Source organism: Miniopterus schreibersii (genome assembly GCF_964146895.1).
Source record: "Miniopterus schreibersii genome assembly, chromosome: 2".
NCBI classification, from domain to species: domain Eukaryota; kingdom Metazoa; phylum Chordata; class Mammalia; order Chiroptera; family Miniopteridae; genus Miniopterus; species Miniopterus schreibersii.
Window position 1 is genome coordinate 95,912,343 of NC_138102.1, and position 25,816 is coordinate 95,938,158.

Genomic DNA, 25,816 nt, shown 5'->3' on the forward strand with positions numbered 1-25,816 from the left:
GAGTGGATATAGAAAATTTAGGTTTAAGAGGACTAAGCAGAAGCATATTGAGTTTTCCTTTTCCCCCTTTAATTATTAAGGGCAGGACCTGGGACACAGACTAATAGTCATCTGTTATTTGAGAGAGCCAGAGGTGATTTTAAAGGCCCCAAATATAAAAATCTGGTATTGTTTTTTAAAAGACATCTTTAAAATATCATGTTCTCTAAAAATACAGTTGGTTTATATCAACTGGTTTACAAATGATGCCTTGGAATGTTGATAAGATTATGAATCATTTTCTTTGTTTTATAAACATGGGATCCCAGATTGGGTCAGTGTGCATTCTTTGTAATCTCAAATAGCAGTTTAGTTTTACTTTCTTTTAAAACTAAGTGGAAGCAAAGGACATACTTGAAATTTATGAGAAAATCTTTTGTTGGGGCATTCCATACAGTACTAATGACAGCATACTGTTTAAATTCTAGCACATTACTCAGTAAGGTTCTTTCTTGTGTGAAGTTAAGGGCTTTACTACACTGCTCTAGAAGAGCTCAATCAGATTTCCTCAGCTTATTTAATAGTCTCTTAAAGCATCAATGGGACTAGAATACCGGAGCACCCTTTGCAACATGCTTACGTTAATTTTAGTAATTTGGTAATAAAGCACTTGAAGAATTGAAGAAAAACACCTGAATCTGTTCTTGTAATGATAGAGAATTAGTACTTATTTTTTAAAAAGGAAAATTGAGTCTAGGGTCATCTTTATCTTAAGAGATCTTAACAGATCTTAACAGAGTAATCTCCATTTCTTTTATGCACCATTTCTGAAGAGTAGCAAGGTGAACAAAAATCATTTCTGAATACACAAAGGAATAATTCCTGAATTAGATTCGAAAGCATCTTTTCAAGTCCAGTTCAACCTAACAAGTGATTTTCCCTTCAATGAGAATCAAATTGCCTTTGATATCTTAAATTTTTTATGATTTGCAAAAACCATTAAATTACAAACCAGGAAAATTTTTTTTATCCTCACCAGAGGATATTTTTTCCATTGCTTTTTCAGAGAGGGTGGGGGGAGAAATATCGACACCGATTGGTTGCCTCCTGCATGCACCTCAATCATGCAAGCCTGCAACCCAGGTACATGCCCTTGACTGGAGTGGAACCAGAGACCCTTCATTCCACAGGCCAGTGCTTTAACCACTGAGCTAAGCTGGCAGAGCTCACCAGGAAAATTTTAATCTTCATGTATTACTGTGAGCAGGCTGTCTGAGCAGTAAGCACTGTTGGTGGAGGTATAACAACTTCTTGACTTCCTGGTCACTTTAATGATAAAAAAATAACATTACACGAAGGTAATTATCACATCTCACATACTATGAAAGCAATTAAAACTTCTAAAGTTTAAAAAGATCCGTTTCAAACTAAAAAGAATTTGCTTTAACTTGGCTTTTAAGTTACAGGCCAGGGCAGTCTCCAATGTATGGAATGCTACACCTTTGTAAAAAATATACTGCCATAAAGTTGGTTCTGTTTCTTGGTTCATGTTACTGATTTTTAGTTTCTTCTATATATTTTCTTTCCTGTTCCTTTGCCAAGTTACACCTGTTTTTGAAATACTTAGTTTAATAGACTTCTCATCAGTTCAAAGACATCAAAGTAAGAAGTAAAGCATGGGTTGCTACAGACCAGGAAACAGTATTTATAATAGAAATTATGGTACTTCCCAAGTTGCAAACCTGTTTTATGTACTATTATTTGGCAGCTAAGTCATTTATTTATATCCTCAATTTATGCCAGGAAGGATTTAAGGCGATTCTGCAGAATATATAAAACATCCTGATAAAGTTGGTAAAGGAAAGGAAGGTAGACACACAATACAGGTTGAATGCCTTCTGGAATGGAAAATAAGTGCATCAGTATGATTTAGTAACTACCCGGGTTAACAAGTGCCTGTTATGTGCCAGGTACTTTGCTAGAGGTTTTAATATATACTGAAGGAATGCCCTCAACAGACGGTTCTAGGAGGTTCACGGCAAGTCTCCCACGTTTGGAATCATTTCCATAGGGCAATATTGCTGCCTGATGATTAGATTATTTGCCAAATCAATAGCTGGCCTTATTTCAGCGTGAACACAGCTTCTACCTTGTCTGCTCACTGACCAGATGTCGCCTTCGCTGTCACCTCCAGTGAAAAAATGCTCATGGCTGGACCTAGTAACCACGTTGAGTTCGGGAAGGAAATCTGATTATGGCGGAGAGGCTAAGAAATTTTTCGAATCCTATCAACATTATAAGGACTCTTGTCTTGATTTCTCATTATAAGACTGAGTATATAGACCAACGAAGCCCTGATAGATGTTTTTGAAATATACACCTAACCAAGAGCAAATAGGTTTCTTGCATTTCGCTCGAAAAACCTAAACGTTTTAATTGAATTCCTACGATTGTTGAAGGGAACAGCGCACCTCCAAAGTCAGCGCCTGCGCATCGCTAGCGCGGGAACTAAAACGCGCGGGTTGAGCGGGTGTGCGCACGCGCGAGCGCCGCTTGGCTGGCCCCGCCCACTCCCCCTCACCAGCTCCAGGCGCCTGCGCACGCGTGGTGGTAAGTGGACGCGAGTGGCCGTGGGGTTGGCTGTGCTCCCACTTTCCAGGTTCCGTTGGGGAAGAGGAGCAGTGCGTGGATGGCGCCCTGCGGAAGTCTGTGCGGTCTAGAGCAATGTGGAGGTGGTGGCGTCCGGTGCTGGGTCGAGGATTAGAGGGTCAAGGGAGGGGCCTGGACGCTTGGGGATGTCGCGCAGCGATGACGTGAGACCAGGCGGTTGCTTGTGGTTACGCAGGTGCAGAGGACAGAACTGGACTTTATGATCCTGTCTCACTGGACACAACTTGTTTCTAACTTCTTAGTTTAAAACAGCGTGAGTAGAGCTTTAGGAGGCGGGGTAAATCCCTGTAGGAAAGGAGGGGAAGGAAGTGAGGGACTGCGGGCGCTTCCCACGGGGATTCGAAGGGGGTCCTCTCTGTAGGTGACTGGGAATCTGGGAAGAACCCCAGTTAATGCTCTTTCCTTTGCACCCACCGCCTCCCCAGAATCACTTGCAGAGAAGGTGGTAGGAGCCTGTACGATTTTTTGTTGTTAATTCTCACGGAAGGATATTTTTTTCCATTGATTTTTAGAGAGAGTGGAAAGGGGAGAGACAAGGCGGAGAGAGAAAAAAACATCGATGTGAGAGAACCTGCACACGCCCGAGGTATATGCCCTTGATGGAACCTGCGACCCTTCAGTCTGCGGGCCCATGCTTTAACCATTGAGCCACACCGGCCAGGGCGGGAGCCTGTAGGATTTTATGCAGTGGAGGACTGAGGGATGGCTTTAAGCGAAGTTGATATATGGAAATTGAAGAATTTTGCGCATTATTTTGTAGACTACATTAGTTATGTTGAGTCAGATGCTGTGTAAAGAAATAGAAAGGGACTGTACCGGCCATTAGGAGCCTGCTCACCCCTGACCAGGCTGCACATGACTGCCCCTTTACTATGCTGTTCTTCGGCATCTTCATGCTATTCCTTCTGCAGTACTCTCCCTCAAGGCCAAGGTAAACCACCTGTGGCCTCACTTTCATCCTCCACCCACACATGCACTTGACTCTGATCCATGGCACTAAATGCAGCTCCTCTAATAGCAGGTTCATCACATCATCACAGTAGAGCAGTTTCTCAACCCCCTAGCACTGTTGACATTTTGGGTCATATAGTTCTTTCTTGTGGAGGGTATTCCTATAAATTATATGGAGTTGACCAGCTTCCCACTAGATGCCAGCTTCCCTCCCTAGATAAGACAACCAAAAATACCTCTAGACTTTGCCAAATGTTCCCCTGCGGGGGAAATCTTACCTGGTTCTTCAATGAGTGCCACATAAGGCTCGCTGTCAGTTTAATATAATACAGCACTTGTCAACTCTTTTGGACTTGAAAATCTCTTTCACAGCAATTTCACAGACCCACTTAGAAAATTTTACATAATGCTAAAGATATGATAAAGTAGTCACAAGTAAAAAAATTAGCATGTTAAAACTAAATTTAATTTTTAGTGATGTGTAGTATGTCAGCATTTCAATGTTTTCCACTTAACAGTTATGCACTCTTGAACTCACTTCAGTGATGTAGGAAACAGTCAGCGATTGCTAATATTGCAGCCCCTACTTTCCAGATGTTCTTCCATTTATCTTATCATTGTCCAGCATATATTTCTGTTGTTTATGGTCTCACTGTCTCACTAGAAAGTGAAATCCAAGAGGACAGGGACTTTGATTCCCATCACTAAGAGAATGCTTAGTACAAAGTAGTGCCTCAGTGAACAGTTATTAAAAGAATGGATTTGGTCAACTTTAAAGTAAACTTTTAAAAAAATCCTAAGGATATGTTTTTCACTGATTCTAGAGAAAGAGGAAGAGGGGGAGAGAGAGAGAGAAGCAATGATGTGAGAGAGAACCATTGATCTGTTGTCCCCTTCCTCGTACCGCTGCCAGGGACCCAGCCTGTAACATGGGCATGTGCCCTCACCAGGAATCAAACCAGCAACCTTTTGGTATATGGGATGACTCTCAACCAACTGAACCACACCAACCAGGGATTAATTTAATTCTTTTTACAACCATGAAAGATAGTTTCCTTAAACTGCTCTTTGACAGTTTTCTTAAAGTCAACTGGTTTCTTTTTTTTGTTTATATGTTTTATTTCTAAATGACTTGCTGACAGGTTTCAAGCTGCAATTTGAAAGCCCTTCTCAAGAGATGCACCTATGGAAAGTGCTTCTCAGTATTAATAAAATAAATATTCAGATATTCCTGTCTACATCAAGGATATACATATATGTGTGTGTCTATAGGAATGTTATATGGACACACACACACACTTTGTTCTTCAGCTCTTCTAGGCAGGGCCATGCTGCTTTAATCAGGAATAGCTTGTACATTTCAACTCTGCCAGGAGACATTGGATTTTAATAGTTGCCCAATTATTTTCCCAAATGAAAGGAACTTTCAATTCTGAAATATCAAACCAAAATGAAACCTTCTAGTAGTTTGCAGTCAGTTTGCAGTTCAGCATGCATACACCATAACCTGGAATTTACATTTGGAAATTTTCTGGCCTAATAGCTCCTAGTATGCTTTCCTAAAAATTTTTTCTTTTTTCTCTGTAGACTAAAATGACTCATTCAGTCCTTCAGTACTCTGGAGAAGCATCAAACTGTTTGGAAGCTGTTTCAGGCACTTTTTACTCACAGAATCAAATCCACAGGTCTATCCTGATTTGTAATAAACATTTAAGAAATTATTACGTGTATTCTTCTCCAAACCCATCCCTCATTCCCAGAAGGAACCACTGTCTTTAACCTTGAATTTTTTATTCACTTGCTTTTACCCGTGTGGTTCTGAACTTCATGTAAGTGGAATATATGTGTTCTGTAACTTTGTAATTTACCCATTCTTGAGATTCATGACAATACACTAGTTTGTCAGTAATTAATACATACCAGGATTTGTTTTTGTTTGTAGGATTTTAGGTGGAAAGTCTGGCTTTTTTTTTATTTTGAAAAGGAGAAAGCATCAAGAAGCATTTCTCATTTTAAATGGCTATTCTGCACCTTTTGGATACTCCTAGGCCTGGAGAATTTCTCCTGTTAGAGTCTTTTTTTTCCAGTTGCCTTTGGTGTCTTGGGCCTAAGGCTAAGACTGGATCAGATACACCCACATAGATCTTGGAGTAGGAAGGGAGCAGCATGACAAAGCTCTTGAATAATTTTTGCTGACTCAACACATCATCACTTGTTGTAAAATTTAGACACAGTGTTTTTTAATTTATTTTTAATCCTCACTGAAGGATATTTTTTTCCATTGCTTTTCAGAGAGAGTGGATGGGGGAAAGAGAGATAGAGATATAGAAACATCGATGTGAGAGAGACACATTGATTGGTTTCCTCTTGCTCATGTGCCAACCAGGGCCAGGGATTGAGCCTGTATCAGAGGTAGGTGCCTTTGGCTGGAATTGAACCTGGGACCCTTCAGTCTACAGGCTGACACTCTAACCACTGAGCCAAACTGACTAGGTCTAGACACAGTGTTTTTTTAAAAAATAGGGTGCTGTTTTTGTGCTCAGAATAACTTGATTTGTAAATGTGTTTGGTTCCTGTGTAATAAGGAATTTGACCCAAATAGAGGTTTGACTTTTGACAGGTAAACACTTTCCCCTGTGATAGGAATTTCTGTTATTCATGGAGGGCCCTCAGGCTGTATCACCTAACCTGGGGACAGGAGCTGGGGACTAACTTCAACCAGTTGGGCAGTAATTCAGTCATTTGTGGTAATGCCATGAAGCCTCAATACAAACTGGTCACTGATACACGGATGCTGGGAAGATAGTTCCTCCTGAGGGCAATGGAAGCTTCCTGAGGGACATTTGGGACTCTGTGCATCTCTTTCTTGACGCTCTAATTTGTACCCTTTCTTTGTGATAACTGAGTATACTTGTCCTTAGTGAGTTCTGTGACGCTTTCTAGCAAATTACTGAACACCAAGGGTGGTTTGGGGAGCCCCTCAACTTGCAGTTGTTGTCAGGAGTCTTGGGCAGACAGGGATGTCTTCACAGCTATGCCTAAATTTTGCAGCTTGGCTAACTTTGGGTGGTATCCCAGGAAGTAATTGTGCCTGGCCATCATCAGTTCCTACAAAAACACCATTCTTTTCTCCCTCCTCTGTTTTACTTTTCTTTTCTTTCTCCTAGTCATCCCTTTTATTTTCCATATCTCCTTCTATGCTCCTCCACTAAAAAAACCCCAAAATCAGTCCTTTACTTACCCTGTCAACACCCAGGAGCCTTAGATCATCTGAACAGTGATTTTCAAGTATAAAAAGATCTCTGGTACATAGAATTGACTGAAATGTCTGCACATGGCCATTGGGGTATCAGAAGAAAGCAAAATGTCTTTAAATACTTAATGGTAAAATTTTCATTCAGCAAGGAATCATAAAAATCTGAAAATCTCATTTGTAAAAACTGTCTTTAAAAGAAAACTGCATTTGTTAAATTTGTAGTTCAGTGGGCAACCTCTGTAGATGTTTGATCTCATTTAAATATGTTTTACTTTTTTAAAAAACTCACTTTCAGTTTGGATGTTTGCTGTGAGATAAATATTATAAAATTGTTACTTGATGGGAAGAAGCACTTTTTTAAATTTATCTGCAGGTTGTAGACAATTTGTGAGATGGGTGACTTGGAAGATGACGATGTCCCCCAGCTTTCTTCCCACGCCTTAACAGCTCTCCAGGAATTTTATGCTGAGAAGAATCAACACACCGACCCAGGTGGGGATGACAAATACAGTGTTGGGAGAATAGAAGAGAACTGGGTGAGTAAATGCATTCCATATCAGAAAATATTGGTGTAGAACCTGTTCTGGACCTAGTCCATTGTTTGTCTATATGTGTTTGTCTACACACCACTGGCAACATCCCTGCCTTTCAGGGGAGAAATGTGCCTATTGCATTGCAGAGGAATCCACTTTTTCCATTAAAATAAAACTTAAGTTATAAATGTGAGTAGATAATTAAGGATCAGTAGAAATTTAAAAGGAAATAATCAGTGTGAACAGAAGGAGCAAGATGAAAAACAACCAACTTGCCCCTGAGGGAAAAACAAGTAATTCAGGAAACATTCCTCAGGTAAAAACAGAAGGCCACAAAAAAGGGGTAGGGGACTGGGCATCTCTGATGTCCTTCAACATGTTCTTCAGTCCTCTGTATTTGTAATCCTAATAGTTGATAGTTGAACCTAGAGGCTTAATCAGATTCGGGTTTAATGTTTTTGGCAGGACTAATACACAGATGGGGATGTGTTCTTCCATCAGGAGACACATTGACTGTTTGTCTCCTGTGATAAAAGCAGCCAGTGGTACCCAGTGCATCAATTCCAAAATTAAGTAGGGCCTTCTATTAAATTATTTGTTGGTTTTCTTTTTAAATTTTATTTTTCAATTACAGTTTACATTCAGTGTGTTAGTTTCAGATACAGAATGGTGGTTAGACAATCATATAGTTTACATAGTGCTCCCTCTAATATTTCAAGTATCCACCTGGCACTGTGCCTAGATATTAGAGTATTACTGGCTATGTTCCTTATACAGTAATCTACATCCCCATTAGTATTTTGTGACTAATTTGTATTTCTTTTTTAAAAAATTTATCTTTATTGTTAAAAGTATTACAGATGTCCCATTTTTTTCCCCATTGCTCCTCTCCACTCTGCGTCTGCCTCCTCTGCGCCACCCCCGGGCTTTCTCCAAGCTATTGTCTGTGTTATGCATATATGCATATAAATTATTTTATTAATCTCACCCACTCCCCTACCCCTGCCTTCCCTCTGAGATTGTTCAGTCTGTTCTACTTCTCTGGATCTATTTTGTTCCTCAGTTTATTTTGTTCATTAGAGTCCACATATTAGTGAGATCATGTGATCCTCCATGTGTTTGAATGTTTTTGAGTGTTTTTACTGCAGTTGATTTCTAATTTCATGCCATTGTGATTCAAGAAGATGCTTGATACGATTTCAATCTTTTTGAACTTGTAGAGAGTTGTTTTGTGTCCTAACATGTGGTCTGTCTTTGAGAATGACCCATGTACACCTGAGAAGAATGTATGTTCTGCAACTTTGGGGTGAAATGTTCTGTGAATGTCAATTAAATCCATCTGATTTAGTGATTTTTTTTGCATTTTAATTCTTTACACCTATGTTTCTCTCTCTCTCTATTCCCTCTTATTACAGCAGTCCCTTTAACATTTCCTGCAATGCTGGCTTGGTGGTGATAAACTCTTTTAGCCTTTTCTTGTCTGGGAAGCTCTTTATTTCTCCATCTATTTTGAATGATTGCCTTGCTGAATAGAGTATTCTTGGTTTCAGACCCTTGTTTTGCATTACCTTGAATACTTCATGACATTCCCTTCTGGCCTGTAGAGTTTCTGATGAGAAGCCAGCTGACAGCCCTATGGGAGCTCCTTTGTGGGTAACAGATTACTTTTCTTTTGCTGCCTTTAAGATTCTCTCTTTGTCTTGTATTTTTGGCATTTTAATTATGATGTGTCTGGGTATGGGCCTCTTTCGGTTCTTCTTGCTTGGGACTCTGTGCCTCCTGAATATGTGCGAATTTTTCCTTCATCAGGTTAAGGATGTTTCATGTTATTACTTCTTCAAACAGGTTCTCTATCCATCACTCACTTTCTTCTCCTTCTGGCATTCCTATGTTGTGAATATTGTTATGTTTCATGTCCCACAGCTCCCTTAAACTGTCCTCCTGTTTTTTGTTTTTTCATTTTGGATCTCTGAATGAGTGATTTTTTTCTACCCTGTCTTCTAATTTGCTGATCCAGTCCTCACCTTCCCTTAATTGCTGTTTATTCCTTTCAATGTGTTTTTTATTTCTACTATGTCCTTAATTTCCTTCATAGTTTCCATTTCTTTTCTCATGCTGTTGTGCGTCCTTACAGTCATTATTCTGAACTCTCTAAGTGATAGATTGCTTATTTCCATTTCATTTATCTCTTCTTCTGAAGAATTCTTTTGTTCTTTCATTTGGGGCTTGTTTTTTTCATCTCCCCACTTTGGCTGCCCATTTGGATTTGTTTTTATGTTTTAGGTAGATCTGCTAGGACTGCCAGTTTTTTGGATGGTCTCTAGTGCAGGCTAGTGACAGGCACTGTTTGTGACGGGCCTTGAGTACCCTGTTTGAAGTTTTCTGCACTCCACAGTTTGTAGTTCTCTCTGTTTGGGCTGGGTGCATTTGTAAAGGACAAAGGTGCACACCAAGGCCTGCTTTTCCAAACCCTGGGTCCAGAAGCAAATCAGGCAAAGTCTCAAAGCACCCAGCAGTTGATTGTTATCCGTCTCTTAATGAGCCTCAGGCTGTAGAAACTCCATAGAGTGGGGCCAGAGGTTTTCCAACAGGTGGGGCAATTGCTTCCCCCCCCCCCCAGGCAAAAGCTGCTTGGACAGTAAATCTCTGCCTGAGAAAGATGTCCTCTGTGGTATGGGGGAATTACTCAGCACAGGAGTCAGATAGCTGCCCTCTGATCTCTATCCTCCGAGCCACCACCCTTGGATTCTTCTCACACAGTTCTAGTCCACTCTGCCCTCCCTCTGCCAGAGCCCAAGGTAAGTGGCTGCACACAAAACTTTGTGCATTGACCTTTTAAGAGTGTATCTGCATTTCCATCCATCTCTCTCTGACAGACAGAAACTCTGCTGCTTTTCACAGTCAGATGTTATGTGGGCACCTTTCTCAGTTCTGATGCTCTGGGTTGGGAAGCCCGTCTTGGGGTTTAGGACCCATAGTTCTCTGTGGGAATCCCACACAGCTGAGATATCCCTCTGGACCTTTAGCTACTGCCTGTGGAGGCCCATCCAGCCCTCTCATGCCTCTGTACTTTCTACCAATTTCTGTGTGGTCTCCACTAGGTCCTTGGTTATGAGGGTGCTCTCCAGCTAGTCTTCAGTTGACTATTCAGGATGGTTTTTCTGTATTTTAGTTTTCAATCCAGTTCGGTCCTGGAAGAGTGTCAGTGTAGCTTCTACTCAATCTGCCACCATCATGGAATCTCCCCTCCATGTGCACTTTAAAAGTGCTTTGGGGTGAAATGCTCTGAACTTATCAATTAAATTTATCTATTCTAGTGTGTTTTTAATGCAGCTGTTTCCTTATTGATTTTCTGTCTGGAAGATCTATCCCTTGATGTCAGTGGGTGTTAAAGTCCCCAACTATGACTATATTACTCTTGATCTCTCTCTTTATGTCTGCCAATATTTGCTTTATGAATTTTGGTGCTTCTTCATTGGGTACATTTGTTTCTTCTTATATCCTTTGTTTTAAAGTCTATTTTGTCTTATGTAAGTATTGCTACCCTAGCTTTTTGTTTCTATTTGCATGAAATATTTTTTGTTTGTTTGTTTTAAATATATTTTTATTGATTTCACAGAGAGGAAGGGAGAGGGAGAGAGATAGAAATATCAGTGATGAGAGAGAATCATTGATTGGCTGCCTCTTGCACACCCCCTACTGAGTATTGAGCTTGCAACCCAGGCATGTGCCCTGACTGGGAATTGAACCGTGACCTCCAATTTCATGGGTTGACACTCAACCACTGAGCTACACTGTCTGGGCTTGTGAAATATTTTTTTCATCCCTTTAATTTTAGTTTTTGTGTGTCTTTTGATCTAAAATGGATCTCCAGCCCTTGCTGGTTTGTCTCAGGGGTTAGAATGTTGGCCTGCCGACTGAAGGGTCCTAGGTTCGATTCCAGCCAAGGGCACTTACCTCAGCTGCAGGCTCAATCCCTGGCCCCAGCTGGGGGGTGTGTGGGAGGCAACCAGTTGATGTATCTTTCTCACATAGATGTTTCTCTCTCTCTCTTCCACTCTCTGAAAAGCAATGGAAAAAATATCCTTGGGTGAGGATTGAAAAATAACTAAACTAAACAACTAAACTAAACTAAACTAAACTAAAAAACTAAACTAAACTAAACCAAACCACTAAACCACTAAACACTACACTAAACACTAAACTAAACTAAACACTAAACTCTACTAAACTAAACTCTCTAAACTAAACTCTCTAAACTAAAACTAAACTAAAAATTAAACTGTAAATTAAAGTAAGGTAAAGTAAAATAAATAAAATAATAAAGTAAAATAAATAGAGTAAAATAAGATATGAAATAAAATAAGAAAATAAAGTGGCTCTCCATAGATAACACATATATGGGTCTTATTTTCTTATCCAGTCAGCTACCCTGTGTATTTGGATAGGAGCATTTAAACCATTTACATTTAAAGTGATTATTTTTAGGGACATACTTATTGCCATTTTTATTATACATATTTATGTTCCTCCTTTTTTTTTTTCTTTCTTTGTCTTAAAGAAGTCACTTTAACATTTCTTGTAATACTGGCTTGGTGTTAATGAACTTTCACTTTTCTTGTCTGTAATGCTTTTTATTTTCTTTCAATTTTATTATTTAAAAATATCTTTATTTTTTTTGTTGTTGATCGTCACCCAAGAATATTTTTTCCATTTATTTTTTAGAGAGAGTAGAAGGAAGGGAAGGATGGGGGGAGAGAAAGAGAAATATCTATATGAGAGAGACACATTGATTGGTTGCCTCCTGCATGAACTCCAACAGGGCAGGAGATTGAACCCATAACCCAGGTATGTGCCCTTGACAGGAATTGAACGCACAACCCTTTGATTCTCAGGCTGATGTGCTAACCACTGAGCCACACCAGCCAGGGCTAGTTTCCTTCAATTTTTTTTTAAAAAATATATCTTTATTGATTTCAGAGAGAGGAAAGGAGAGGGAGAGAGAGAGATAGAAACATCAATGATGAGAGGGTCATTGATCGGCTGCTTCTTGCACACCCCCTGCTGGGGATTGAGCCCGCAACCCGGGCATGTGCCCTGATCGGGAATTGAACTGCGATCTCCTGGATCCTAGGTCGATGCTCAACCACTGTGCCATGCCCAGCTGGGCTCCTTCAGTTTTAAATGATAGCCTTCATGAGTAGAGTAGGCTTGGTTGTAGGTAGGTTCTTGCTTTTTATCACTTCGTATATTTCTTTTCTTTAAAAAAAAAGATTCTCTGTATTGATTTCAGCGAGAGGAAGGGAGAGGGAGACAGAGAGACAGAAACATCAATGATGAGAGAGTTGGCATTGATCGGCTGCCTCCTGCAGGCCCCTGACCAGGGATCAAGCCTGCAACCCAGGCGAGTGCCCTGACTGGGAATTGAACTTCGATCTCCTGGATCCTGGGTCTATGCTCAACTGCTGAGCCAGGCCTGGCCGGACCACTTTGTATATTTCTTGCCAGCAAAGTTTCTGATGAGAAATCAGCTGACAGTTTTATGGGGGCTCCCTTGTAAGTAACTAACTGCTTATCTTTTATTGCTTTTAAGATTCCGTTTTTGTATTTAACTTTTGGGATTTTAATTATGGTATGTCTTTATATGGGTTTATCTTGTTTAGTACTCTGTGCTTCCTAGATTTGTGTGTTGTTTTCCTTCACCAGGTTAGGCAAGTTTTCAGTCATTATTTCTTCAAATAGGTTTTCAGTCCATTGTTCTCTCTCTTCTCCTTCTGGTACCCCTATGACAGGTATGTTGTTATACTTGATGTTGTCCCAGAATTCCATTATACAATCCTCATTTTTAAAAAATTGTTTTTGTTTTTGTTGCTTTGATTGGGTGTTTTCTGCTACCTTCTTTTCCAGATTGTAGATTCGATCACTGCTTCATCCAACCTACTGTTTATTCCTTCTAGTGTAGTCTTCATTTTAGTTATTGTAGTCTTCATTTCTGATTGGTTCTTTTTTATGGTTTTTCTTTCCCTCTTCATGCTTACTATCTTTTTGTTGAATTTCTCACTGAGTACATCCATTCTTCCCCTACATTTCTTGAGCATCCTTATAACCATTGCTTTGAACTGGATGTCTTGTAGATTGCTTGCCTCTATTGTTCTTTTTCTGGAGATTTCTCCTGTTCTTTCATTTGGGGCATATTTCTTTCTCTCCCCATTTTAGCTGCCTCTCTGTATTTTTTTTCCTGTGTATTAGGTAGATCTGCTATATTTGCCAGTCTTGGTAGTGTGGCCTTATGTAGTACGTATCCTGTTGGGCACAGTGGTGAAGTCTCCCTGATCACCTGAGCTGGGTGCTCCACAAGTGTCCCTTGCCCGGGTTATATGAGCCCTCCTTTTATAGTTGTCTTGATTGCTTGTTGCCCATCCGTGGGTGGGGTTCACCCTCAACCTGGCTGACTGTGAGGATTGACCCCAACCACAATGTATGAGCTGCTGGGCAGGGGGCTGACCCCATGAAACAGAATTTGGCCCTGTAGGGTCTGGTGCTTGTCGACATCTTCCTTTGGGTGTGCCTTTTGTGAAGCTAAATGAGTAGTGCTCTTCTGTGATCTGAAGCCAGTTCCCAGTTGTGTTTGTTCTGGGGCCTCTTGGGAGAGACTCTGGTCCAGGTCAATGTCAGATGCTGCCTGTGGCCTGAGCTGCCTGTTAGGAGTTACAAAGCAATCCATAGTTGGTGACTGCCTCTGGCTGGGACTGAGTATGTGTGGTAGGGGCCAGCCCTTTTCGTGTCTCTGCCCTTCTTACCAGTCTTTATGTGGCTGTTTTATAAATCCATGGTTATAAGACTTATCGTCAGCTAGTCTTCAGTTTGTTATTCAGGTTGATTGTTCTATAATTTTCTAAAAATTTTTAAAAATTAGTCTTTATTGATTTCAGAGAGAGTAAGGGGGGGAAGAGAGAGAGAGATAGAAACATCAATGATGAGAGAGTTAGTGATTGGCTGCCTCCTGCACGCCCCCTACTGGGGATCGAGCCTGCAACCCAGGCATGTGCCCTGACCAGGAATTGAACCGCTATCTCCTGGATCATAGTTTGATACTCAACCGCTGAGCCACGCCAGCCGGGCAATTGTTCTATAATTTAATTTTACTTCCAGTGTGGTCCTAGAAGGACTTGAGTGTAACTTCCATCTACTCCTGCCATTTTGGATCCCGGGCCTTCTATTAATTTAAAATAACTTTCCAAAAATTGGTTTTAAAATGAAAAGAAAAATTTTAAATATATGCACATGTTTAATTTAAAGGAACCAAATTTATGCTAATTCTAAAATGATTTGAACTCATCCCTCTGTTACAGCAATTGAGCCAGTTTTGGTACAATCAGGAAACTGCGTTGAGGCTTGCTAAGGAAGCAATTGCAGTTGCCGGGGAAGGTGGAAGGTGAGATTCAAATTCTGTTTCACTTTTGTTTTAATCTAAATTAATATTTTATTTTTATTTTTTAAAATTTTATTTATTTTATTTTTGTTTAAAATATTACAGATGTCCCTTTTTCTCCCCAGTGACCCATTCCACCCCGACCCATCCCCCTCCCCAGTCCCTCTCCCCACCTTTGCCCCTGTCCTTGGGTTTTGCATATATGCATATAAATTCTTTGGTTAATCTCTCCTCCTCTACCTCCCCCCATCCCTCTGACATTCGTTAGTCTGATCTATGCTTCCATGTCATTGCATCTATTCTGTTCATCAGTTTATTAAGTTCTTTTAATCTAAATTAATATTTTAAATGTCCTTTCTTGATGAGAGATGGTTTGTAAGAAGTCTGAAACAATCTGCAGAATTTGTAGTTCATGGTTTGTAGAATATGAGGAATAAGAACTGCTGCATTAACAAGTTCAGAGACACCCAGAAATGTATTCATTGTAGAATGTCTTATCTCTGTCCTTTATTTTAACATTTGCTAACCTGCTCCTTTTATATCCCTACAGTTTGTTCTAAGAGAAAAATATATCTTAATACTTGACTTTCTGAAGTTTTAAGAATGTAGGTTTTCTTTTTTTTAATCTTGGTTTTTATTTTCCTCAAAACGTTATATGCAGAGCCCTGTCTGGGTGGCTCAGTTGGTTATAGCATTGTCCCATACACCTAAAGGTTGTGGGTTCAATTCCTGGTCAGGGCACATACCTAGGTTGCAGGTTTGCTCCCCAATCGATATTTCTCTGTCACATCGATGTTTCTCTCTCTCTTGCTCTCTCTCTGCTTCTCTCTCAAAATCAATAAACACATCCTTGGGTGAAGATTTTAAAAAAACCACAAAACTTTACATGCATGTAATTTAATGGTCTTAAAGGCTTGTTTAAAAAAATACCCATTTCTAATTTTCCGTCCTTGCCCACTCCTCCCCTTTTCAGCTCCCTTTTATTTACAACTATATTTCTAAATGACATGTTTATGTTGGTTGTTCTGGATTTGTTACCTTTGACATTGTTTCTTGATCTCTCACCACAGAGAATGAGGCTTTAGCTCTTTCAGACTTTACCAGTTCCACAGACATGTATGCTATCTGTCCATGCTCCCAATAGAGTTATTCCCTGATTTGGGCTAGAACAGGGTGTATATTGTTTCGAAAACATAATGTTCCTTATAGCTAAGCCTTTTACTTTTTCCTTACTGTAAAACTTTTCACTTTCCCTGAAGAAAATTAATTTCCTATTTTTTATGTGTTTCTATATTCATATCACTTAACCCTCAAATTCTCCCCTGGTATATATAGCTTCTGTCTATAAATGCAAAAATATTTCAACTCCATGAAAAAAATTACTTCAGAACTTTACCACCCATTCCAAGCTGGACCGGTTGATTTCTAGCTTTGCTACAGCTCTTTATCTTGGTGTCTTCCATCACCATCATGCTGAGGGTCCTTTTTTCTCTTTTTTTCTGAATTCCCAGTTTCCTGTATCCCAGTTCTCAGTTTGTAGCCTTAATCTGCATTGGGTCCATCCTTCAGTAGTTTCTACAGAAAAGATATGTGGGAGGGAAATTTTAAAAACCTTTCATGTCTGAAAATACCTTTATTCCACCCTTACTCTCAATTGTAATAGTTTTACTGGGTATGTAATTCGAGTTTTGAGGACATTGCTTCCTGGCCTCCAAGTATCCATAGGTACTGTTGAGAAATTCCACGCTGTTCTGAGTTCTTGCAGGAAGCCTGTTTTTTCCTTACTCAGTGCAAACTTGGGATTTTCTCTTAATCCCCAGTATTTGATGTGTCCTGGCGTAGAGCATTCTCCTTTTGTGCTGGGTGGGGAGCCCTTTCAATCTCATTTCTTCCAGGTTGGGGAAACTGTCTTAAATTATTTCTTTGATTTCCTCCCCACTGTTTTTTCTGTTCCTCTTTCTGGAACTCTTGTTATTTGAATATTAAACCTGATCTACTTTTCTTTTTTCCATCTATTGTCTTTTTTCCTTACTTTTGGGGAAAATTCCTCAACTTTATTTTCTAAACTTTCTGATGAGTTTACCATTTCTACTATCATATATACATAATCATCTACAGCTCTCTTTTGGGGTCTTTGAATATTTACTTAAAAAATTTTATTGATTGATTTTTAGAAAGAGAGAGGAAGGAGGAAAGAGGAAAACATCAATTTGTTGTTCTATTTACTTATGCGTTCATTGATTGTTCTGAACATTTCTTTATTACTGTATCTTGTTCATCCTTCTGAGGATATTAATTACAGGATTTTTAAAAAATGTTTTCTTCTCCCCACAGTCTCTTTATTCCAACATGATCTCTAATATTAAATATTTTCCTTGAATGTCTGTTGACCTTCACTGACCACTCACATTTGCTCTGAAAGCTGTGACACATGGCAGAGCTTATCTACTTGGTCTCTGCAGTTGGATGACCTGGGTGAGCTATTTCCTATTCCTTCAGTGTCACTTTGTCTGGGTCTTTCCTCTGGGGCTGGTCAGAGCTCTAGGAAGAGTCTTCTAATTCATCCCTGGAAGTTATGTGTGTCGTGACATCATCTGGGGGGGGGCACATTACTTAGAGGGCTGGAGGTCCCAGCATCCAATGAGTTTAACTTAATCCTTGTTATTACCACGTGGTACCACATTACTAGCTGTGCTGGCACCCCCTTTTTGTCCTCCAATCCAGAGACCATCCCTCCAGTTTTATGCCTGTTGTGGAGGGATGGACACCTGGGGGCCTGGGAGAGGGAGGAGAGCCTGGGAGTGACTGTCTTCTTAAATGGACCTTCAGCTGCTTCTTAAGTTACCTGGTCTGCAGCTTCCTGAGCCATGGGCTGCAGTGATGGAGACAGGGTTGCTCCCCAGCTTTCCTGGCTGCCAGTTCAGGATTTGGTGTCTTGGGTCTGCCAAGTCAGATATCACTCTCCACTGTTTTCCAGCTTTCTAAGTGTGTTTCTTTTGTCTCTTCTCATATTCTCTTTCTCTTGGCTTCAACAAGAGAACAGAATTTTACTTGTGTTTTATTGAGTGGTCTTCATGAGGGTACAAATCTACACGAATGTGTCTCATCTGCCATCTTTAACTGAAAGCCCCAAGTTTCCCTTTTTTCTGTTCTTTCTATTTTTAAATTATATGTAGTTATTTATTAGGGTTTTCCTAATGACAGTGTTTTTACATATATTTTATTTTTTCCATTAATATGAGGGCTTTGGATGCAACTTTTAATTTTTTCTGACAGGCATCTTCAGTATTTTCAGAAGCTGTGTCATAATCATAAAGATGAGTAAAAGTAGGAGCATCTATTGAGTACTTGCTGTTGCCTGCCCTGTCCTCTGTGTCAGCACTTTACGAAGGTCATGTTGTTTAGTTCTCACACCTCTGTGAGGTAGTTACCATTACATTCTCCATTCTAAAGACAGAAGCTGAGGCTCAAGAGATTCAGTTACTTGCAGGAGGTAGCTCAGGGGTGAGTTGCCCTCGGACCCCCACCACTCCATGACAAACCCCACTGTACCCCCAGGTTCACCACACTCTGCTCCCTCCTTCTTGCATCTCAGACACTTTTCTGCTGCCTGTGTACATCCTTCAGAATGTAGCATGTACTTCAGAACTTTAGAGAAGTTCTGCTGGCAACAAGCTCAGATTTAGTTGGTCTAAAAATACCTTTATTTCACCCTCTTTCTTGGGCGATAGTTCATTGTACATCTGATTGCTGCTTGTTATCCCAGCACAGTGAAGATGTCCTGGCTCCACACCCTCACTCTCCCGCCTTTTCCCCAAACTCTGGCAGCAGTCTGGGCTGGGGCTCTTGCCCCTGTTACTCAGACTGGGACATGCACATTTTCTATAGAAGCATTCGTGACATCACCAGGCTGTTGCACACTTCAAGTGTATTTGGGCCAAGCAGCCTGTGTGTGAGGAATGAATCTCACAGGTTTAAAGCTGAGCTTAATTTTTAATTTTTAAAAGAAGTACTGTTTTGAATGATAATATATACATGATAAATATCTAAAAGTTATAAGGGGCATTGAGAAAAAAAATCAATCTCTTTCCTCATTATCTCCAGGCCCCTAGTTCTCCTCCCGTGAGGCAGCCATGGTCTCTGGCTCTTGTGCCTCTGAGCATATATTCTCACACTCACCAAAACGTCTTTTTGCCCCTTATGTTCCTAGAGTGTCTTGGCGTGTGATGGCCACATAGTATTCCATTGTAACAGATGGACAACAATCAACTCAATAGTTCAATATTTGTTACTTCTAGCTTTTTTAGCAGTTGGTTTTAAAAGTTAACTAGGCTGGGCCAAAGCAGCCCAAGATGGCCAGCTTTGACGATTGGGTGTCAGATGAGGAGAAGGTACACATAGCTGCTAAATTCATCACTTATGTACCCCCCGGGGAATGTACTGAAGTATCCAACCATGTTCAGCTACTGCTTACTAATGACAGTCTCATCAGGGAAGGGGTAGCACATGCATTTGCCCAGTATAACATGGATCAGTTCGCACCTGTGAAGATAGAAGGATGTGAAGATCAGGGCTTAATTACAGAACATGGTGACCTGGGTAATAGCAGATTTTTAGATCTAAGAAACAAAATTTCCTTTAAGTTTGATGACTTACGGAAAGAAGTAAGTGAACCCCAGCCAAAGAAAGCAGATGGAGGCCTGAAGTCTTGGAGAGACTCTTATGACAGCACTTTAAGGGCCTATGTTAAAGATCATTATTCCAATGGCTTCTGTACTATTTATGCTAAAACTATAGATGTGCAGCAGACCATTATTGTGTGTGTTGAAAGCTACCAGTTTCAGCCTAAAAACTTCCGGAATGTTTGTTGGAGATCAGAATGGAGGTTCACCATCACACCACCTACAGTCCAGGTGGTTGTAGTACTTAAGATTCAGGTACACTATTATGAAGATGGCAATGTTCAATTGGTTAGTCATAAAGATGTACAGGATTCAGTAACTGTTTCAAACTGCCAATGAGTTTATGAAAATCATAGAACATGCAGAAAATGAATATCAGGCAGCAGTTAGTGAAAACTATCAAACAATGTCAGACACCACATTCAAGGCCTTGCACTGGCAGCTTCCAGTTACCCACACCAAAATTGACTGGAACAAGATACTCAGCTACAAGATTGGCAAAGAAATGCAGAATGCTTAAAGGCTAAATGTAGAATTCTTCAGTACGTGGAAAGAAAGGTTTCAATGTATGGTCATATAAGTGATTTATAACCAAGAGTGATATTTAGCTAGGGCTTTCAGAGTTAACAGGTTTTCTAGCCTCATGGAATATTGTTGAACCTATAGCATTGTCTTGATACTTTTGTGTTCTCTGCCTTATAATTTTCTGTTTTCACTATATCTACTTGTAAATCTTTTTTTAAATTTTTAATTCTGCCACATTGAATAATGGAGAAAGATCTTTCCTGGAGTCATTTTACTGTTTAGAAAATTTCCCTAGCCAGGAAGCCCTGTTACTGATATAGACAGGTAATATGTTCAGTGCTTTTCTACCCCTGTCCTTCGGATCACACCTCATACTTCCATGGTGTATACTGATCACCAACAGCTAAAGAGGCTGTGCCACCAACTGTAGCCGAATGGAATACACCTTCATCCTCCTCCCTGCGACTGCTTTGATCATCATTTATAGCACTGGATAGCTGTAGTTTTCAAAAGTTTGGATTGCGGCTTTTCAGGTCCTTTTGTTGTGCCAAAGAAGTTTTCTGGAAATTCCATTATAGCCTTTTTCTCTGGGGAAGCTGTTTTTAAATCCAAAGACTTGAACCACATTCCCTGCACATGAACGTGTTTGCTTTTCCCCCTTCCCTATTGTCTCCTTCCCATCTAGTACCATTATAGTTGTAGACGCCTGCATTTTTAGCAGAGTTTTACCATTATTTTTTTAATATTTAAGAACTGCTGACATACGAGGGATGTAGTAGAGTATCAGACTTGAAAAATGCAGATGAAGAAATAATAAGTATCTGTGCTTTAAAACACGTGGCAGGATTGTACTATAAGCAAATGAATCAAACAACTCTGTAAATCACAAAACCTGAAAATGAACCAAAGTGAAAAGGATAACTTCCAGGCAGTATCTTTCTATTGTAACCTGTTATTTAAGGGAATACTAGTGATTTGTTCTAATAGGGTGTAAAACTTGTTCCATATTACTTTTCTTCAGTCCTGTCTGCCAAGAACTTAAATGTAACTGTGATTTAGCAACCCTTCCCAGGTATATTGGCAGGTATATGTGCGATGGCAGAATACACTGGTGACATAGATACGATATGACAACTGAAGTGTGGATTCATTTACATTGTTTACACTTCCATGACCACGCCTTAATGGAAGGTCAGTTTTTAAAAAACCAAGTAGTGTCTTCCTACCTACTGCATATACATGTCAAAAAAGAAGGGTGTTTGTGCTTCAGCTTTGTTTTTGCTCAGTAATCCAGTTAAGCAAGAGTTTGTTTCCCAATGACCTGTTGAGCTGTGTAAGCATTTTTGTTTATTTCAAATAAAATATATTTGTATTAAAAGTTAACTGTTGTGCCCTGGCCAGTGTTGCTCCATGGTTAGAGCATCAGCCCATGCACAGAAGAGTTGAGGGTTCAATTCCTGGTCAAGGGCACATACCTGAGTAGCAGGTTCAGTCCCTGGTTGGGGTGAGGCAACCAATCGATGGGTCTCTCTCACATTGATGTCTTTCTCTCTTTGTCTTTCTCTCCCCCTCCCTCCCTTCTACTCTCTCTAAAAATCAGTGTAAAAGTGTCCTTGGGTGAGGATTAACAAACAAACAAACAAGAGTTAACTATTGGAACATTACCTACCCATTCATAAATTGTAGGCTGTTGGTAATAATTTCCTTATACAAAAAAGCAGCAGAAATTCAAAGTAGCTTTTCTGCACTGAGACCTAATTTTAATCTATTATTTCGGAAAACTGGAGTTACTGAAGCAGTTATTTGGAGTTTTTCTTTCAAGATTATGAATATTACAAAGTAACTCCGAAATATTTAGTTTGAGACTAAAAGTATTTGACATAAATGTTAAGGAAACATGAAAATAATAGTCAAATTTAGACTTTGGGCTACCTAACTTGGCCCTTATATGTTCCTAATGTCTTACATTTTGTACTATAAAAAGCACATTTATCCCTTTTATACTTAAAAATATGAGTTTCAAATTTTTAAATGCCAGTTTCCTTAAAAGTGTGGCAGTTAGTTTTCTCTCATACTTTACTGCTGTCATGTTAGCTGCACTGTTATTTCCTTTAGGAATATCTGAGCACAGGACCTCTGGTTTTTAGTGCAGTTGTTGTCTAACGGTAGAAGCTGTCTACCAGAGCTCTTCATGCACATACTCACTTTATTTTCCAGGATAGCCTGTGTGAGCACCCCCAGTGTTTACCAGAAACTCAGAGAGCTGCACAGAGAAGACGTGGCTGTATACATCTTTGAGTACGACAGAAGATTTGCCATTTATGGAGAGGAGTTTATCTTCTATGATTACAATAATCCACTGAACTTCCCTGTAAACATTGTCCCTCATAGTTTTGACATTGTCATAGCAGATCCCCCCTATCTTTCTGAGGAATGTCTCAGGAAAACCTCAGAAACCATCAAGTACCTGACTCAAGACAAGATTCTGCTGTGCACAGGTAGGTGCCAGGCTGCCATCTCACAAAGGTTGATAAAGGGGGATATTCAAGCCTCAGGTGTCAAGAGTTGAAAGAGATCTTAAAACTCAGATCCTGAATCCACCACTTATTGTGTGACCTTAAACATGTTATGCAAGCTCTCTATGTCCCTATTTCCTCATCTGTAAAAATGGGGCTGGTAACGCCGCAGGGTTGTGAGGACCGAGTGCCTGACACATCAGGTGGGTCACACATGGGGAGCATACTCGTCATTGTTGTCATCAGTCGTTGACGCGGCCTCTGCACTTGATGTCGAATCTGTGGAGTTAACGTGGGTTGCCTGAGGTTACAAGCTAGGCATTAGATCAGGTTTGTTATAGCAGAACAGTGTTCTTTCTGGTGAGATTGAGATACACTGTTTTCTTAAGGTGGATGTGCTGAAATTTCACCCAGAACTAAAATGATAACTACCTCTCTGGGCAGCCTGGTGTCCAGGCCCTGAGGTGTGGTCCCCTGCTCCTATACCTAGCCTGTGGCCAGGCTTCTGCCCAAAGCACTCTGAGCTGAGCGGTGGAGCTGTTCTCGTTGTTGAGTTATATACTTAGTCAAGAACATGACTCTTGTTCACACAAATAGTATTTACTTCTAAATTCATAGCTGTGACTAGTCCTTTGTGTCAGCTTACAGGTGCCTGACCTCATGGAGCGTACATTTAGTTTTAGGGGATAGGTTAAAAAGGATAACAACAGACATAAGAAAGGAATTCCTAATTTTGTTAAGTATATGAAAGATCAGAGAAAGACGGGCTGGCATAGAGTCAGGGTGCTGTACTTCAGATCCGAGTGTTCTCTGGGGCTGAGCAGCATTGCAGAAGTGGCCTCAAAGGGAGTCAGATGAGAGGGTCCCATACAGGTGCCAGTCAGAGTTGCCATTTTCTTTTAAAGTGTCCAGTCCTAAAGGAACAGGATCCCTAAAGAAGTTTGCTTTAACTTTATACCAAAAGGGACTTATGGAGGTGAGTGGACGTAGCTCTGGACAAGGTTGGGTGGTAGCACAGGAGAGCAGAGAGGGGAGTAAAGATACACTTGGAGATGAAGCTGAAAGAATGTGCTATGTTCTGCATGTGGGAAATGAGAAGAAGGTAGAATCAGGATGAGTCCTCAGTTCCTGTCTGTGCAGCACTTGCTGCTATGGGCATCAAGGGACAGGTCCTTGACGGCATCTGGGGTGATGTCCACAGTGGTGGGCAATGCAGGACAGGCAGTGGGGTGAGGACAGAGTCATCCAAAGGTTGGTGTGAATATATTCCTATGAGTTTGCAAGATTGGATATTACTGAAAAGAGCTTTTTGTTGTTGTTTTGTTTTATGACTTTATTGATTTCAGAGAGAGAGGTGGAGAGAGAGAGAAACCAGTGACAAAAGAGTCATTGATCAGCAGCCTCCTGCATGCCCCCTACTGGGGATCAAGCCTGAAACTCAGGCATGTGCCCTGACCAGGAATTGAACCATGATCTTCTGGACCATAGGGTGATGTTCAACCACTGAGCCATGCTGGCTGGGCTGAAAAGGGGGTTCTTGATCAAAACGGAAACACCTGATTTTTTTCTTTTTTTTTAAGGCATTATAATATTTATTATTTTTTTAATCCTCCTCCAAGGATATGTTTTTATTGATTTTAGGGAGAGAGAAAAGGCCTGGGGAGAGAGAAAGAAACGGTTGTACCCTGTATGGTCCTGGCTGGTGATCGAACCTGCAACCTAGGTATGTGTCTTGACTGGGAATCAAACCCGCAACCTTTTGGTGTACGGGATGATGCTCCAACTAACTGAGCTACCCGGCCAGGGCAACACCAGTTTTTAATTATTTTTGCTTTCTTTACGTTAGTGGGATATAATCTTTTTTTTTTTTTTTTAATATATCTTTATTGATTTCAGAGAGAGGAAAGGAGAGGGAGAGAGAGATAGAAACATCAATGATGAGAGAGTCATTGATCAGCTGCCTCCTGCACGCCCCCGACTGGGGATCGAGCCTGCAACCCGGGCATGTGTCCTGACGGAGAATCGATCCCCGATTGCCTGGATCCTAGGACGACACTCAGCCGCTGAGCCACACCTAGCCCGGCTATTTCTAAAGCTTGCAGGGTCTTAGCTTTGCAGAGACAGGAAAACTATTTATTAAATAAGAAAAGGAAGAAAGTAATTTTTTCAAAAATGTTGGAGAATGTAAAAAAGAACTTGAAGAACTGACCTCCATCCTCATTTGCTGAGTGGTATTGTCACGTTGCACCAGGGCCCAGGGTACACGGTTGTATTTGTCCTCAGGTTCATCTGGTCTGTTCTCTTCAGGCGCCGTCATGGAGGAAGAGGCAGCAAAACTTCTTGAAGTGAAGATGTGCAAGTTTATTCCAAAGCACACCCGGACCTTGGCGAATGAGTTTCGCTGTTACGTGAATTATGACTCTGGGCTAAACTATGATGTGTAAATGCAGACAGTGTATAAAGCAGGAAAGGACCCTGTGTGACATTTGCCTCTTTATTTTCTTAGTAGGTTGTAAATCTGTGCCCTTCTCCCCTCTCCCACACTGGGCTCTCCCTGACCTGATTCCCCAAATGAGGACATAGCTCCTTACTGGACCTTGAGATTCTTTCCAACTTGAATCTGTGGAATTGTAGTTGGAAGAAATCTTTCAATCCATCTAACCTACTCTCCTCACTTAACATAGGTAAAAACAGAAGTGCAAACAGCTTAGTGTCTTGGTCAGTACCCAAATTGGACAGAACGTTAGCCTCTGCCTTGGACCCTACATCCCCCTAAAATGGGCTCATTCTGACACTGCCTGTGGACTGCTGATTCTTCCCGCAGCTCTCCGGGAGGGTTGTAGGACTTGTGAGGAGCCCCTCCTCTACCCAAGCCCCTTAAGCAGACACAACTTGTCTCAGGAACCAGTGTCCTAGGGCCTCCTGGATGTTTTCTTCTCTCCTAATTCTTGGAGAAAGCATCCTACCTAGGGCCACAGCAAACTCTCCAAGCTGCTTGAGAAAATGAGTGCTGTCTATAAACCAAACACTGAAGCAAACAGGACATGAAGGAAGTGCCAGTTTCTATTATTCAAAAAATATTTCCCCTACGTCCACAGCATAGAAACTCCTCAGCAATGCAAAGGAACTGATTGTGGATCCCTGCAACTTGGATGGTTTCAAGGGTGAAGAAGCCAGTCCCAAAGGTCACACATTGCATTTCCATTTATGTAAGAATGTTGTGCAGTGGAGAACAGGTCAGTGGTTGGCAGAGGCTGGGGTGGGGGTGGCGT

The 25,816-nt window shown here is 40.7% G+C and overlaps 1 protein-coding gene and 1 pseudogene across 13 annotated transcripts; both read left to right on the plus strand.

Moving 5' to 3' along the window:
• The first annotated feature begins 2,540 nt into the window (after positions 1-2,540).
• EEF1AKMT1 (EEF1A lysine methyltransferase 1) lies at positions 2,541-25,027 on the plus strand. Of its 12 annotated transcripts, XM_081130351.1 has the most exons (9): positions 2,571-2,589; positions 2,825-2,902; positions 3,162-3,235; positions 5,188-5,285; positions 5,893-6,012; positions 7,230-7,392; positions 14,742-14,824; positions 22,246-22,526; positions 24,852-25,027. In XM_081130351.1, exons 6-9 carry the CDS (start codon positions 7,249-7,251, stop codon positions 24,986-24,988), a joined length of 645 nt encoding a protein of 214 aa, XP_080986477.1. In that variant the 5' UTR covers positions 2,571-2,589; positions 2,825-2,902; positions 3,162-3,235; positions 5,188-5,285; positions 5,893-6,012; positions 7,230-7,248; the 3' UTR covers positions 24,989-25,027. The 12 variants fall into 12 exon arrangements, with proteins under 12 accessions (XP_080986470.1, XP_080986479.1, XP_080986469.1 ...); XM_081130353.1 differs by lacking the exon at positions 2,825-2,902 and having other exon boundaries at positions 2,543-2,589; XM_081130349.1 differs by lacking the exon at positions 5,188-5,285 and having other exon boundaries at positions 2,578-2,711.
• LOC308553897 (F-actin-capping protein subunit alpha-1 pseudogene) lies at positions 19,159-20,023 on the plus strand (annotated as a pseudogene). The gene has a single exon. The product of its transcript is annotated as an F-actin-capping protein subunit alpha-1 pseudogene (transcript).
• Positions 25,028-25,816: the final 789 nt, after the last annotated feature.